Source organism: Dama dama, chromosome 10 (assembly GCF_033118175.1).
Source record: "Dama dama isolate Ldn47 chromosome 10, ASM3311817v1, whole genome shotgun sequence".
Classification (NCBI taxonomy): Eukaryota; Metazoa; Chordata; class Mammalia; order Artiodactyla; family Cervidae; genus Dama; species Dama dama.
Window position 1 is genome coordinate 36,479,373 of NC_083690.1, and position 15,471 is coordinate 36,494,843.

A 15,471-nucleotide genomic window follows, 5' to 3' on the forward strand; every position below is an offset into this window, starting at 1 on the left:
CACCCCCGGCCCCGCGGCAGGCCGGGTCACGTGAGGAACCGGGCTCCCGGGTCACGTGCCGGGGTCGGGGGGGTCCGGGGGCGGCGGGCGTCCGGGCCGTGCCCGCCGGGCAGGCGGGGAGCGCGCCAGGCCGTGCGGGTCGGAGCGGGCCGGAGCCGCGGAGGGGGCTGTGGCGGCCGCGGCCGCGGCGGCGGCGGCGGCGGCGGCGGCGGCGGCGGCGGCGGGGGCGGCCCCGCGTCCGCGTCACGTGGTGCGAGGCGGGCAGCCATCTTGCTACAAACACAAACAGAGAGGAGCGGCCGCCGCGGGAGCGCCAGCGCCCCCACCCCCGCCGCCGCCGCCCCCCGGCCCGCCGCGCGTCGCCAACGCCCCGGGACCGGAGCCTCGCGCCGCCCGCCCGCCGCGGTAAGCGCCCGGCGGCCCCGCGGACCCCCAGCCCGCGGCCGGGCCTGGGCCAGGCCCGCCCCCGACGGCGAGGCGGCCGCGCCGAGCCTGCGAGAGCCAGAGCGGGAGCGGGGCCGCCGGCACGGACCCTCCCCGTCTCCTCCCGAGGCCGCCGCCCCCGCCGTCCGGTGCGCCCGCCTCCCAAGCTTCCCTGCCGGTCCCTCCCCGCCCCCGCGCGGCCCGGGCCCCCGCGCCGCCCCGAGGGAGGCCGGCTCCTTCCCGGGGGCGGCCGCCGGCGCCCCCGCACCTGGCGCCCCCTCCCTGAAGGGCACGCCGTCCTCCCGGGCCGGCCCTCCTTCTTCCCACCCCCGCGCTCCTAACGGTCGCCCTCCGGCCCCTCGGAACCCCGGTCTGGCCCCCCCAACCTCCCTTCGCCTGCATTCTCCGCCCGGGAGCCTGGGACCCCAATGCCCGGCGCTCCCCGGAGATTTCGCCCAACGTGTCTCCGGGTTCTTCTCGGCATGAGCTGGGCCCGGCGGGTCTTAAAGTGCAAGCGATCCCTGACTTTGGCTAACGTGGAAGCCTCTTCTCTTAACCACAGTACCTCGACTGGGTCTGCCCCTACATTTCAGCGAGCGATTAGTGCTTGGTCATTGGGGTCTCCTTCCTCCCGCTTGCCCGGCCGAGTGAAACACCTTAGTCTGTCCTGTGGCCGGGCTGGGCCCTTCTCAGCCCATCTCTCCTGATGCAGTAGCTCCCCAGTCACGGCCCCTCACACTTTGACTGTTTTTTATTTTTTCAAGTTAACTTCAAAGAGACCCTCACCTCGCAGGTCGTACGCAGTCACTACTAGAATTCCCAGTAAGAGTCCAGGTCTGGTTCATCATCTGGGCCTGGCCCAGAAAGATAGATGCTCAGCCGGTAATTGTTAGCCCAGTTCTTTCCTTCATTCACCCCCGTCTCACTCCCCTCTTGCTTCTCATCTCTGCTTTTCCAGTGATCAGCCTTCACAGTCTCTTTGCTGCCCCGGGAGCTGACACTCGGTTGCAGTTTAGCCCCCGCTCCTGGCTTTGCACCTGGAACACCTTGAGTACTTACAGGCTGGTCCCCTTAGCTTCTCACGGTGTGGGACTTTGCTCTCTGGTCCTTCATCTGTACCATTTTCTGTGCTGTCCCAGGCCACCTACCCTCACACCAGCATCAGTCTTAGTTCCTAGATGGCAGGTCCGGTGTGTCATCGGGCAGGGTTGAAACAGATCTGGGCTTTGTGTTGCTGTCATGGCAGGGACCGGGGACCTTGAGGGTCCCATGTGGTGGCAACACTCAAGTGAGTTCTGTTCTTTGACTCCTGGCCTGGGTTTCTCAGCTGGTGGATGCGTCAGTATTGTGTGTGATTTGATGGATTAAAGGACCTCCCGTTTGTGCTGGTTTCTACATCTGTGATTGGAGTTTGGGATAGAAAAAAAAAAAAAAAGCCCCACTTTCCAGCCGAGGAGGTGAGAAGAGGTGGCTCTGGGAAGGATTTTTTAAATGCTAATGAGAAAAATGGTTTAAAACTCACAAAGTATGCTTGTGAGTTTGGGGTGGTTCCCGCCGAGCGTGTGCCCCTTCTCCAGGCTCGGGTAGGGTGTCAGAGACTTCGGGGTCTCCTGTCAGGGCAGCTACAGCCTCCCTTCCTTGTTTTCCCTGGCTGGAGCCCAAGCCTCAGCAAGTAGGCAGAAGGGATCAAATAAGGTAAAGTGTGAAAGTGCTTTGAAAACTGTTAACTACTAGACTCCTCAGGGCATTGTCCTGACGGCTCAGAGGGCAGAGCTGGGTTAACATACCTGCCAAGAGGAACACAGGCTTGCACCTCTTTTTAATCCTGCGAGTTCTCTTCCTATCACGAGTGGAGACTCTTTCTTTCCACCCTGAGAAAGGGCGGAGTCACCTCCAACAAGCTTGGGGCTGGGCGCTTGCTCAAATGTTGGGGAATTTGGGATTCTACTTCTGTTAATGGTGGTGCCTTCCTGTGCCAAGGCGCATTACTCTGGATTGGGGCTAATTTTAGGGGTGATGGAATGAGGAAATAATGTTCTTAACTTAGTGTGTACTGGGACCGCCTAGTCTCTGGATCTTTTCCTTCTCCTGTGATTTCGGAACGCGGGAGAACAGGCTCCCCTCCTGTTCCTCAAGCCTGTTGGTGAACACCAGGTTCAGTGTCCTCTCCCTTGGACTCCGGTAGGGGGCAGCCTTTTAATGGCAATAATTCAGATGCCATAGGGAGGGAGGGTATAGTGAGGCTTGAGAAGGCGAAGGGGTGGGGAGGGTTGTGGATTGATGAGGCACGCAGATGCTGAGCGGTGGGGGCTAAGCAGGACACCCTTAGATCAGATAGCCAGGGAGGGAGGCTGTCTCCAGTCCTCTGCCTGCCACCTCCCGCTCTTTCCTTCACTGGAAAGGGATCCAAATGCTGGGCTTTGAAAGTTTGTGATAGACTTGGGACAATTTTGTTTAATCTGTTCTTTTCTGGAGGATTTCCCTCCTGGCAGGATTTCAGATTTCTCTCATGGGACAGTGTAATTAGGGGATGATTCCCTTGCTCTTTAGAGAGGGGAATGAACTGGAGTCAATTTGGTTTCCTTGTCTTCCATTCTTCCCCCTAAACAGACAGTGGGTGTGGTTATCCCCTGCCCGAGGCGTACAGAAGAGTTTCTTAATTCTGCCACTATTGTTAATCTGTGTGTGTGTGTGTGAGTGTGTGAGAGTCGCTCAGTCCTGTCTGACTCTGTGAACCTGTGGACTGTAGCCCGCCAGGCTCCTCTCTCCATGGGATTCTCCAGGCAAGAATACTGGGTGGGTTGCCATTCCTTTCTCCAGGGGATCTTCCTGACCGAGGGATCGAACCAGGGTCTCCTGCACTGCAGGCAGATTCTTTACTGTTGAGCCATCAGGGAAGCCCTTAGATATTGATAATTTGGGTCCAGATGATCCCTTGTTGGGGGAAATCTGTGGCTCGTAGGATGTTTAGTAGTGTCGCTGACCTCTGCTCCTGAGATGCTGGTCTCATTTCCCAGTCTCGCCTACCAGAAATGTCCCCCAGGATGTGCCCTGGGGAGCAGTGTTGCCCCCACTTGAGAAGCAGTGGAAAAGGTGCATGCCTGTTTGGCACTAGAAACCACAGGGCGCTTGTGTGCTGCTCGCGGTCAGAAGAGGGGCCAGGCAGCCACCGGCTCCCGAGGCTCAGGCCTCCGCTGGCTGGGCCCGCCCAGACCCTCGGTTTTTCTCACGGCTGCTCTGCGTCCTTGTGCCTGACTGCCTCTCTCACACCTGTGCAGTTTCCCTGCTTCTCAGCCCGGAGCCAGCCGCCGTTCCTCAGTTCGCTCCTCACAGCCACGACAGAGAGGTGACGGCCCGAAGAGGAGAGCGCCTGGCGGCCAGCCGCCTTCCCACTCCCTGGACAGGCGGGAGGGTGAGTCGTCCCCTTTCTGTCCCCGCCCCACCGCGGGCTCTTCCTCCTGTCCGCCTGGGAGATGGGGCTCTTCTGGGGTGGCCTGGAAGAGGCTCAGAACAGCCTCTCCTGAGTTTGTTAGGAAGTGGGGTGTTTTTCTTGGAATGGAGAAGACTTCGGTATGGGAGAGCTATCCCCATATGTCTTCTTTTTCCCCTAAACCTTTTTAAAATGGTGGTCAGATGTAACATACACCATTTTAGCCATTTTTAAGGATACAGGTCTGCAGCATTAAATACATTCATGTTGTGCAGCCATCCACCTCATCCCTGGAACTTTTTCCTCTGCCCCCTTTCAGCTGAAACTGTCCCCCCTAAAAAACAACTCCCAATCCTTGCCTCCCAGCCCTGGCACTACTGTTCTTCTCTGTCCCTCTGAATTTGACTCACCTCGGCATCTCAGGTGAGAGGAATTAGCCAGTATTTGTTCATTTGTGACTGGCATGTTTTACTTAGCTAATGTTTTCAAGATTCATCCACTGGGTAAATTCCATAAGGCCTGTAGCATCCACAGACTTAACTGGCCTCCACCGTTCTGGGAGGCTGAGTCAAATTGAGTGACGGGAAGAACTTTGCAACAGGCTTGTCTTCTGATGGCGTATTCGCCGGGGTGGGCTCCACCTCCGGAAGGGGCCAGCTGAGGCTGATGCAGAGGAGATGCCTGCGCCGGGGGAGACCAGCCCTGCTCTGGGTGGTGTGCAGCGCTGCATCTTGGCCTAGGCTGCTGGGGGTCTGGGGTGGGTCCTGTGTCTGGGGTGGACTTTGCTTCGTTTTCTGGCCTGCAGCTGTGGTCGAGAGCCACTTCCCACAGCCCCTCAGGTGGAAACCCTTCTTCCCCCTTCCTTCCCAGAGCGGTGGAGTCACGGAGTTGATGGGAACTGTGGAGGCACTCCGGTCCAGCCCCTGCCCCAGCCAGTGAGGGAGGCCCTTGCACACGGCTCCCTGAGACCCTGCCCGCCTGCCCCGTGCTCGGAACCACCAGGGATGAGCCACCTCCTGACAGCCCCTTCTGCTGTTCCTTAGAGGGACAGGCCACTGCCTCCACCCCCGCGCTTCTGTCAGCCTCAGTGACTCTGACCTTATTTCTGCTTTATGGTGAGGGAACCCTCTTCCTAGCTTACAGTAACGCTGTCCCCTTCTTGGCTCTTTGTGCTTATGATCAGGCTCTTTCTGATCCCAGGGAAAGGACCTCGGTGTTGATCCTTGTTTGGTGAGTGAATCTTGGGCATGCTGGCCAGACTTGCCTGCCTGCAGCCTTTGGTGTGCCGCCACCCCGGCCACCCTCCCCCCCCCCCGCCCCGCCTCTGGCTCGGGAATGGCCCCCCTGCTCCCTTTGTACCAGGTTTCTCCCCCAACTCAGTCTCAGGATTCTAGCTGCCAAGCACCCAGACCTGAGTCTTTTCAGGGGAGAGGTAATTTTGCTCCCACATAAATTTTTTCTTTTTTTTTTTTTTAATATCTATTTGGCCACACCAGGTCTTAGTTGCAGCATGTGGGATCTAGTTCCCTGACCAGGGCTCGAACCCCGGGCCCCTTGCATTGGGAGTGCAGTGTCTGAGCCACTGGACCACCAGGGAAGTAACCCCCAGATCAATTTCTAATTCTCTTAACCAGCATTTTCTCTCTCTAGAACATTTGTGATTCCAGTGGGTTTTTTGCTGGTTTGTGTGTGTTTTATCTTTGTCCTAAACATCATGTGTGAGCTTCCCTGGTGGCTCAGATGGTTAAAAGAAAAAGTCCACCTGCAATGCCGGAGACCCGGTTTGTATCCCTAGGTCAGGGAGATCCCCTGGAGAAAGGAATGGCAACCCACTCCGGTATTCTTGCCTGGAATCCCGGACAGAATCCCATGGACAGTGGAGCTTGGTGGTCTACAGTTCATGGGGTCGCAAAGAGTTGGACATGACTGAGCAGCTGACACGAACATCACTTGTAGGCCAGCCCCCCTTTACTGAATGCCGCGGCCCTTGGCGTTCTCTGCCGCACCTCCAGCTCCTCTGTCAGGCTCTGCTGAGTCAACTCACTACCTGGGAGGCCTGCTGAGCAGAGGGCAGAGATGAGGAGGAGCCAGGGCTGTGGTCCCCTGTGCTCCCTAACCAGCAGCTTCCAGGCACCTGTGGGCCTTCCTATTATGTGAGGCAGAGGAGGGCTGAAGGCAGGGAGGTCTGTCTGACCATTCACTTAAGCCACTTTATTCTTTTTGCTCCTCGTTAAGGATCTTTCCCAGATGTGAAGGTCCCTCCCTGGGCACTGCTCTGCTCAGACCAACATCTGGTTGCCCAGGGGTCCTGGCTCACCCCAGCACAGGCTCTTTCTTGGAGAGGGCCCAGCCCCAGCCCTACCTGCTTCCCCGGGCAAGGCTGCCAGGTGAGTCTGGCCCAGAGGGAGGGCATCCCTCTGTGGAAGCTGGCAGGGGCTCTAGCTGCCTATCTCCTCCCCTCCCCAGGCCTTCCCCCAGCGTGACTCTTTGGGTAACTGATGGTGTGAGTGACACGTGGCTGGCTTCGGTGAGTCCTTAGTGAGCCCGTTACTGTGTCCACCTAGGTGACGGCCTAGTGCTCTCCCTCTCGGGCGCTGGGTGTGCCATCCCCAACGCCTGGCATCCCCTGTGCCTCCACAGGTGTTTGGAGAGTGAACACCGGGTACCCCCTCCCCTGCTCCTCCCCACCAACCTCTGGGACGCGCCCAGCTCCACAATGGCAGCGGAGACCCTCAACTTTGGGCCTGAGTGGTGAGTCAGGCGTGCTTAGTGGGGCATGGAGAAGCCCGGGAAGAAGAGGGCTGCTCACATTCCTGTCTCTCCCTTTTGCGTGTCCCTCCTCCAGGCTGAGGGCTCTTTCCAGTGGTGGCAGTGTGGCCTCCCCACCCCCGTCCCCCGCCATGCCCAAGTACAAGCTGGCCGATTATCGCTACGGGCGCGAGGAGATGCTGGCCCTCTATGTCAAGGAGAGCAAGGTAGGTGCGGGCCAGGGCCCGGGGCCCCGGCTAGTGGAGAAGGCCCAGGAGCATGCATACCTCCTGCCCGATCCACAGGTCCCTGATGAGCTGCAGGACAAGGAGTTTGCTGCCTTGCTGCAGGAGGAACCGCTGCAGCCCCTCGCGCTGGAGCCGCTGACTGAGGAGGAGCAGGTGGGGCCCAGCCCGGGCAGCTGCCGGCGGGGGCGGAGGCTGTGTGGTTCTGGACGGGGGGTGCTCGGGTGCCTGGGTCCTCACTCCCACCCCTGGCTCCCTCCTCAGAGAAACTTCTCCCTGTCAGTGAACAGCGTGGCCGTGCTGAGGCTGATGGGGAAAGGGGCTGGGCCCCCCCTAGGTGGCGCCTCCCGTGGCAGGGGCAGCACGCGGAGCCGAGGTAGAGGGGTCATGGCGTGCTCCGGGGCGGGCGGGCTTGAGGACCTGGGGGGTGATCGGCAGGTTTCCCACGCGCCCCTCGCTCCTCCAGGCCGCGGCCGCGGTGACAGTTGCTTTTACCAAAGAAGCATTGAAGAAGGTGAAGGGGCCTTTGGCCGAAACCCCCGGGAGATCCAGCGTAGCCAGAGTTGGGATGACAGGTGCAGGCTGGGACAGGGTGGCAGAGAGGGCCCCACGGAGGGAGGCTTGGGTCTTTGTCATCAGAGGACTCCGGGAGACCTGCCAGATTAGCCCTGGTCAGAGAGCTCTGTCCACGCCCTCTGACCCCTGTGGCCTTGCCTTTGGGCTCCCTTCCAATCCCAGTCCCCCTCCCACCCCCTACTTCTCTCAGGGCAGAATGGACAAGGTGAGCTGAGATCCTGCAGGGAGGGAGGGACTGGTCCTCTGACCCACACCTTTCCCTCCCACAGAGGCGAGAGGCGGTTTGAGAAGTCAGCCAGGAGGGATGGAGGTATGCAGAGGGGCCAGGGTGGTGGCCGGGCCCTGCTGGTTGTTGAGAGGGGGTGGGGATTGAAATGGCTGAGCCAGGTTGGGGCCGTTCGCTGGGGGAGGTGGTGGGGGCAGGAGTGCTGGGCTCTTCTTTCCCCGCAAAATGTCTGATAAGAGCCTTACAGGGACCATGGCTGCCGTCCACTGACTGTGTCTTCCCCTCCTGCCCTGCCCCCAAGCACGCTCCGGGTTCGATGAGGGAGGGGCTGGCCCAAGGAAGGAGCACGCCCGCTCAGATAGCGAAAACTGGCGTTCTCTCCGAGAGGAGCAAGAGGAGGAAGAAGAAGGCAGCTGGAGACTTGGGGCAGGACCCCGGCGAGACGGTGACCGCTGGCGCTCCACCAGCCCTGGTGAGATGGGGGTCAGATGGGCATTGTGGGGGCGGGGGGGGGGGGGGTCCTGGTAATCAGCAGAAGGGTGGAGACTCTGGCTTGATTGGGTACCAACTCTCCCTCCCCCACTTTTCCTGCCCAGATGGCGGCCCCCGCTCTGCTGGCTGGCGGGAACATGGGGACCGGCGTCGCAAGTTTGAATTTGATTTGCGAGGGGATCGAGGCGGGTGTGGTGAAGAGGAGGGGCGGGGTGGGGGGGGCAGCTCTCACCTCCGGAGGTGCCGAGGGCCCGACGGCTTCGATGACGACAAGGACGGGCTCCCAGAGTGGTGCCTGGACGATGAGGACGAAGAAATGGGCACCTTCGATGCCTCCGGGGCCTTCTTGCCTCTCAAGGTATCTGCAGGGAGGCGAGGGAGATTTTGTTAGAGGTTGGTGGGCACCTGCCTGCCCCAAGGGGGGTCCTTTCATGGCACTATTCTCTGCCACTCACCTCCCTGTCGTATCCCCCCACCCCGTGCAGAAGGGCCCCAAGGAGCCCATTCCTGAGGAACAGGAGCTCGACTTCCAGGGCCTGGAGGAAGAGGAGGAAGAACCTTCCGAAGGGCTGGACGAGGAGGGGCCCGAGGCGGGTAAGCCTGTGGGGTGGACACCTGCGGCCTCGAGCTGGGTCTGCGGAGAAAGGCCAGTGTGGACAGGGCATGTGGAGGAGCCTGGAAACAGTAGGCCTCTGTCCTAAAGGCCGAGTGTCAGATGAAAATCAAAGCAGAATCAAAATGACCTTTGAAAATCACTCGAGGAATCTGTGGAAGACGGTGTTAAGTCAGTGGTAGTGTGTCCGCAGCCCTGGACAGCAGTGCAGATACGCGGCCTTACTGCAGGAGCAGAAAGGAGTGTGCAGAGGAGCCTGTGTGGTGTCTGCTCACCAAACCTTGGTCGTGTTGACCAGAGTTGTGTGGGTGGACTCAATACCCAGAGGCTCTTCTGGCCACAATCATACAATCTGTGCTTAGTCACTTTTCAGGCCTTCCGGCTTGCTTTTGAGTTCTAGTAATTACCCTTGGTTTTCAGGTGGGAAGGAACTGACCCCACTGCCTCCTCAGGAGGAGAAGTCCAGTTCCCCGTCCCCACTGCCCACCTTGGGCCCACTCTGGGGAGCTAACGGGGAAGGCGATGACCCAGTGGAGAAAGACCTGCCTGCAGCTGAAGGTAGCCTGAGGGCAGAGCCACCATCTCCCTGGAGCCTGGAGCTTGTGGGGAAAGGGCTTCCCATCCCTGTGGGAAGGAGGCTGCAGGGGAGTTGGTCGGGAGGTGGCGGGGGAGGGGCGCAGTTAGCACCCACTTTCCTGGAGTAAGGGTAGTGGATGGGCACTGTCTTGCCCCCTTCTCTGACTGCCCTGTCCCACCTTCCCTACTTGGCTCTTTTTAGGAGATGACATGAGGGGAATGCAGCTGAGTCCTGGGGCGGGCTCACCCCCCGGCCCACCAGATCTGGAAGATGATGAAGGCTTGAAGCACCTGCAGCAGGTGTGGGGCGGGGGGGAGGGATGGAGGCGGGCTTCGAAGGCTCTGGGAACCCTCCCCTGCAGGGAACAGAGAGTCTTGGTTCTGTCTGTCCTCGATCAGGTTCCCACCTTCTCCCCATCTTGCCCGCCATGTTCGGACCTGATTTCCTGACCCCACCCCCTCAGCCCCAGCCCCCTCTGTGTTGGTGGAAGTGGGCAGTTGAGCCTTCCCTCTTCCCCTGGGCTCCCAGGAGGCGGAGAAGCTCGTGGCCTCCCTGCAGGACAGCTCCCTGGAGGAGGAGCAGTTCACAGCCGCCATCCAGGCCCAGGGCCTGCGCCACTCTGCAGCCGCCACTGCCCTCCCCCTCAGCCACGGTGCGGCCCGGAAGTGGTTCTACAAGGACCCGCAGGGCGAGATCCAAGGTGCACAGGGTGGGGGTGCGGGTGGGGCTCGGGGACAGCACCATCCTTGTCACGGGCTTCTCTGGGGCACCTCTCTGACGGTGGCTGCCCTCCCCTTGGCCCAGGCCCCTTCACGACCCAGGAGATGGCAGAGTGGTTCCAGGCGGGCTATTTCTCCATGGCCCTGCTGGTGAAGCGGGGCTGTGATGAGGGCTTCCAGCCACTGGGTGAGGTGATCAAGATGTGGGGTCGCGTACCCTTCGCCCCTGGTCCATCACCTCCCCCACTGCTGGTGAGTGTACCCCCTTTGGCGCGGAACAGGGACGGGAGGCAGGAGTGTGACGGAGGGCAGCGGTGGGTGCAGAGCCAGATGGGCAGAGCCCCGGGGACGCTGTGGCCTCACTCAGGGGAACCTGGACCAGGAGCGGCTGAAGAAGCAGCAGGAGCTGGCGGCGGCCGCCTTGTACCAGCAGCTGCAGCACCAGCAGTTTCTCCAGCTGGTCGGCAGGTATGGGGCGCCTAGCAGGGCTGGTCAGCAGGGCCCATGCTGACGCAGGGCTGGCCTGCCTCACACCTGCACGCTCCTCGGCAGCCGCCAGCTTCCGCAGTGCGTGCTCCGGGAAAAGGCAGCTCTGGGAGACCTGCCGCCGCCACAGCAGCAGCAGCTCACCGCATTCCTGCAGCAGCTCCAAGCTCTCAAACCCCCCAGGTGCGTGGGCTGCCATTCCCACCCTGTGTGCCCGGGGCTGAGCATGTGTGTGGCCTGTCTGTACCTGATGGCCCTCAGGTGGTGTGGGGAGAGGGGCAGACGGGAGGAGGCTTCAGGGCGCTGAGCTTCAGTGCTTTCTCCCCAGGGGTGGGGACCAGAACTTGCTCCCGACGATGAACCGGTCCTTGTCGGTGCCAGACTCGGGTTCCCTCTGGGACATACATACCTCAGCCTCACCACAGTCAGGTGTGTGGCCCGCGGCTGCCCGCCCAGCCTGTCCCAGGTCTGGGAGTCCACTCTCCACCCCCGAAGGCCCCCAGTGGGTGGGGGGCCGGGGGCCAGAGCTCCCTTCTGCAGCTGCCTTTGCCCCCGCAGGCGGTGAGGCCAGTCTTTGGGACATACCAATTAACTCTTCGACTCAGGGTCCAATTCTAGAACAACTCCAGCTGCAACACAAAGTGAGTGGGCCCCTGGGGCCGGAGTCCTTGGGTGTCAGGGGCCAGGCTATGGCCGGGACAGCCTGGTGTCTGATCCCGACCCGCCAGTTCCAGGAGCGCAGAGAAGTGGAGCTCAGGGCGAAGCGGGAGGAGGAGGAGCGCAAGCGCCGGGAGGAGAAGCGCCGCCAGCAGCAGCAGCAGCAGGAGGAGCAGAAGCGGCGGCAGGAGGAAGAGGAGCTGTTCCGGCGCAAGCAGGTGGGGCCCCGCCCGCCGCTGGCTCGGAGTGGGGGTTGGGGGGCGGCCCTCACAGCGGCTTCTCCTCCAGGTGCGGCAGCAGGAGCTGCTGCTGAAGCTGCTGCAGCAGCAGCAGCAGGCGGCGGCCGCCGTCCCCGTGCCTCCTGCACCCAGTTCCCCGCCCCCCCTGTGGGCCGGCCTGGCCAAGCAGGGCCTGTCCATGAAGACGCTGCTGGAGCTGCAGCTGGAGGGCGAGCGGCACCTGCATAAGCAGCCCCCGCCTCGGGAGCCATCGCGGGCCCAGGCCCCCAACCACCGCGTGGTGAGCAGGCTGGCGGGCACCTTCTGGTCAGCTCCCAGGGTGACCCGGGGTGGGGGGGCGCACGGGTCCCTGTCGGACTCCGGAGGCGCGCTCTGCCGTGAGGCCCTCACCTCACCCTGCCTCTGCCACCTGAACGCACCTCCCCGCTCAGCACCCCTGAGCATGTGCCCTCCTGTGTGGGTCACCCTTGACTTCCTGCCATCTGCAGCAGCTCGGGGGCCTGGGCGCCGCCCCCCTGAACCAGTGGGTATCTGAGGCCGGGCCACTGTGGGGCGGGCCCGACAAGAGTGGGGGCAGCAGCGGCCTGGGACTCTGGGAAGACACCCTCAAGAGCAGCGGGAGCCTGGCCCGGAGCCTGGGCCTGAAGAACAGCCGCAGCAGCCCCTCTCTCAGGTGGGTGCCGGGCCCTGGCGGGGTGGGGCGCGGGCCTCCTGAGGGGACACCCCGACTCACCCCGTCCCGCGCAGTGACTCGTACAGCCACCTGTCCGGCCGGCCTGTGCGCAAGAAGACGGAGGAGGAAGAGAAACTGCTGAAGCTGCTGCAGGGCATCCCCCGGCCCCAGGACGGCTTCACCCAGTGGTGTGAGCAGATGCTGCACACACTGAGCACCACGGGCAGCCTGGACGGTACGGGCGGCACACCTACCCCAGGGGGCCGGGCCAGGGGATCCAGACGCCGTTCCGTGGGTCCTGACCCCCCATCCTGCCCCACAGTGCCCATGGCTGTAGCGATCCTCAAGGAGGTGGAATCCCCCTATGACGTCCACGACTATATCCGTTCCTGCCTGGGGGACACGCTGGAAGCCAAAGAATTTGCCAAACAATTCCTGGAGCGGAGGGCCAAGCAGAAGGCCAGCCAGCAGCGGCAGCAGCAGGTGAGGTTTCAGAGCCCTGGCTGGAGGCGGCGAGGGGCCCAGAGTCCCCTAACCCCTGTCTTTCCTCTCTGTTGCTTTGCAGGAGGCTTGGCTGAGCAGTGGCTCCCTGCAGACAGCCTTTCAGACCAACCACAGCACCAAGCTCGGCCCCGGGGAGGGCAGCAAGGCCAAGAGGCGGGCGCTGATGCTGCACTCGGACCCCAGCATCTTGGGTGAGTGTGGAGCGGGGAGGCGGCTCCTTCCTCAGAACCGGGCAGGAGCCTGGATGGACAAGCTCAAACTCAGCTTCCCCTGGCTTCAGGGTACTCCCTGCACGGACCTTCTGGTGAGATCGAGAGCGTGGATGACTACTGACCAGCCCGTCCCACCAGCACCCTGGGCTGTAGGCCAGGGGTAGCAGCAGCGGCTTGGACCCCTCGGTCCCCAGTCTGCAGGCTCCTCACGGGGAGCATAGGAGGAAGCAGGGGCAGGGTCCCCAGCACTTGTTACAAACCACACGATGCACCTTAACTCACCCACCACGAGGCACTTTACAGATTGGGGGAAGGGTTTTTTTTGTTTGTATTTTTGGTTTTAATTTTAAATGACATTGAAGGAAACATAGGAGACAAAAAAAAAATGGTTAAGAAGTAGACTCTAAGCACTCCCTTTCCCTTTGTCGGATAGTGGGAGTGATAATGGAAGATCCACAGAGGTTTTTGTTTTTTGGGTTTTTTTTTTTTTTTTTTTTAAGAAAAAAGAAAAACAACAAAAAAAAAAATGGTTAGGAGACTGAAAGTAAAAACACACTGTTATCTGGGGCACTGGGGACATGGCCCACGGACCTTTCTGCCTGGCCCCCGAGGCTGCACTTACCCTCCCCGCCCCAAGGCGGGCCACTGGGGTAACTGGAAGCTGGGGCGCCAGCAGTTTGCACAGCGAGGCCCCCTCAGCCCCGCCGGCCGGACCCGCTGTGAACGGCCCCCCTGTGCTGTGACTGGCAGAGGTGTCTGGGGCCAGGGGGCCTGGCCAGAGTAGCCCCTTGGCTTTGCTGCTTCGGGGAAAGTTGCACAAATGCGTGAGGCCGCCTCGGCGCCCCAGGCGGCCATCCTGCTTCAGCCGACGGAGTGAATGGGAGAAGGCCTGTGGTGCCAACCTCATCTGGCTGTCGTCAGGCCGGCAGAACTCCCACTCTGGCCCTGGTGAGGGGCGTCCCCAGCCGCTGCCATTCGGGGGGCCGGCCTGGGTGTGAAGCTGAGAGGCCCGGCTCCCTGCCTTGCCACATGAATGTATTCCCTGGGCCACGAGCCCCTGCTGCGCCCCCGCCTCAACCCTGAGCAAGGCTGGGGCAGAGCAGTTCCTCCAGGAGCTGGAGAGAGGCGCCACTCAATGACTGTTGTTTCTCCTGTGAAGGGGGCTAGAGGCGGGGCTGAGGAGGCCCTGGGAGTGGGCCGCTGGGGGCTTCGGGTTGCAGCGGGAGCCCCCCCCACCTGCAGCCACCTGTGTGGGATGTGGACCACCCAGCTCTGCCCTGACCCCTCTGTTGACCAAACGGGAGTGGAGTGAGTGACTGCTCCCTCCCTGCTCCCCTGACGTTTTTTAAATGTTGGGTGGGGGGGGGGGGCGGTGTCAAGAACGGGAGTGTCTCTCTCCTGGGTCGGGGTAGGCTGCCCTTCAACTTCTTATTCCTAATCACCTACCTAGGTTTGTCTCCATTCGTGGGTTTTCTTTTTTTAAGTTTGTTGTATCTTTTGAGTTTCTCATCTAACTTCTCCCATGGACCTCATTGCTCAGAGCGCAGTATTAGGGCAAGATTCTGCCACTGCCTCCCCTCCATGAATGTATTTATCCTTCCTGCCCTGGGGAAATGGGGAGTAGCCCCCGTTTTCTTTCCCCATCTATCCCCAGAGAGACGACATTTTTTTCTTTTTTTTTTCTTTTTGCACCAAAGTGGCAACTGGGTCAGTGTCGGGGGATAAAGCTGGCCTCGGGGGTGGAGGGGCCCCCTCCACCTGCTTCTCCCTGGTTTCAACAGTGTTAGCGTCCGTGAAAAGACAATATTGTATTCTCTCTAAAGCAATAAGGGGGTGATGGGCCAGGGGGAAACGTCTTGCTGCTGCTGGCCCCCCAGCTCCCCCTTTCCTCAAGCCAGTGTTTGGTGGCATTAGAGGTGTGGGGGGAGTACTGTTGTGACTGAATGTAACTGCCCCCGCCCCTGCCACAGCCAATGCAGGGGGAGGGGGGGGTGACACTCTTCCCCGTCTCTTCCTTCCCCTTCCCCCCCCAGCTAAAGAGACTTTGAATTTAGGGGGCCCTTGAGCCTGGAGAGGCCTTAACCCTGTGAGGAAGTGTAGGGGGAGCCCTCTCCCACCCCCATCCCCTTCTGAGAGTGGTCAATGTTTACAAGCCCCTGAGCCCCCCAGCCCAGGGACTCTGCCCCTTGCTGTCCTTCCCCAGCCCGTCTTCCTGGGCCCCTGCTGCTCGCCCGCCCGTCCTGGGGTTGGGGTGGGTGCAGGGGCCATTCTGTAACCTGTCGTCTGCCTTGTACCCACAATCTCCCCCACCCCATGTGACCCCTTCTCTTCTACCTGCCTCTGTAAATACTTCCTCCCAATAAAACTTGGTGTGTGTTCTCCCCATCTGCTTCTTGAGTTTTTTCCTTGGGCGAAGGGAACGCTGGGAATGACAGACACAACTCAAAGAGCTGGAAATGAGCCTTGGGTGGGGGGCAGCCAGACCAGAAACCAGAGCGCTGTGCCTGTGGGATGCCCATGACCTTTGACCCAGAGGAGGTGGTCCTGCCTGTGATCCGGCCTCTGACTGAGGAAGCCTCTGACTGAGGCAGCGTGTTATCCCCCTGACTGCTACTCGGGGGCACCCCCACCCCCACCCCCTCTGCTGCTGG

General features: G+C 61.2%; 1 protein-coding gene across 7 annotated transcripts; it reads left to right on the top strand.

Annotated features, from left to right (window-relative positions):
• Window positions 1-342: 342 nt before the first annotated feature.
• On the top strand, window positions 343-15,205 carry GIGYF1 (GRB10 interacting GYF protein 1). 7 transcript variants are annotated; one of them, XM_061153537.1, is made up of 29 exons: window positions 343-405; window positions 3,702-3,835; window positions 4,724-5,083; window positions 6,089-6,240; window positions 6,320-6,380; window positions 6,494-6,604; window positions 6,699-6,828; window positions 6,907-7,002; window positions 7,111-7,222; window positions 7,313-7,421; window positions 7,692-7,732; window positions 7,950-8,120; window positions 8,245-8,498; window positions 8,626-8,734; window positions 9,174-9,311; window positions 9,532-9,629; window positions 9,859-10,030; window positions 10,135-10,301; window positions 10,417-10,517; window positions 10,602-10,718; window positions 10,864-10,964; window positions 11,094-11,176; window positions 11,264-11,410; window positions 11,481-11,711; window positions 11,920-12,104; window positions 12,179-12,339; window positions 12,427-12,587; window positions 12,670-12,799; window positions 12,889-15,205. In XM_061153537.1, the coding sequence occupies exons 6-29, from the start codon at window positions 6,570-6,572 to the stop codon at window positions 12,939-12,941; spliced, it is 3,102 nt and encodes a 1,033-aa protein (XP_061009520.1). In that variant the 5' UTR covers window positions 343-405; window positions 3,702-3,835; window positions 4,724-5,083; window positions 6,089-6,240; window positions 6,320-6,380; window positions 6,494-6,569; the 3' UTR covers window positions 12,942-15,205. The 7 variants fall into 7 exon arrangements, with proteins under 7 accessions (XP_061009520.1, XP_061009524.1, XP_061009523.1 ...); XM_061153541.1 differs by lacking the exon at window positions 343-405 and adding an exon at window positions 1,287-1,305 and having other exon boundaries at window positions 10,417-10,446; window positions 10,606-10,718; XM_061153540.1 differs by lacking the exon at window positions 343-405 and adding an exon at window positions 1,287-1,305 and having other exon boundaries at window positions 10,432-10,517.
• The last annotated feature ends 266 nt before the right edge of the window (window positions 15,206-15,471 follow it).

Coding starts and splice junctions, on each gene's coding strand:
- GIGYF1 (XM_061153537.1), top strand. CDS start 6,570: ATGGCAGCGGAGACCCTCAACTTTGGGCCTGAGTG. Junction 6,605..6,698: donor CTCAACTTTGGGCCTGAGTG/GTGAGTCAGGCG, acceptor TCCCTCCTCCAG/GCTGAGGGCTCTTTCCAGTG. Junction 12,105..12,178: donor CGCAGCAGCCCCTCTCTCAG/GTGGGTGCCGGG, acceptor CGTCCCGCGCAG/TGACTCGTACAGCCACCTGT.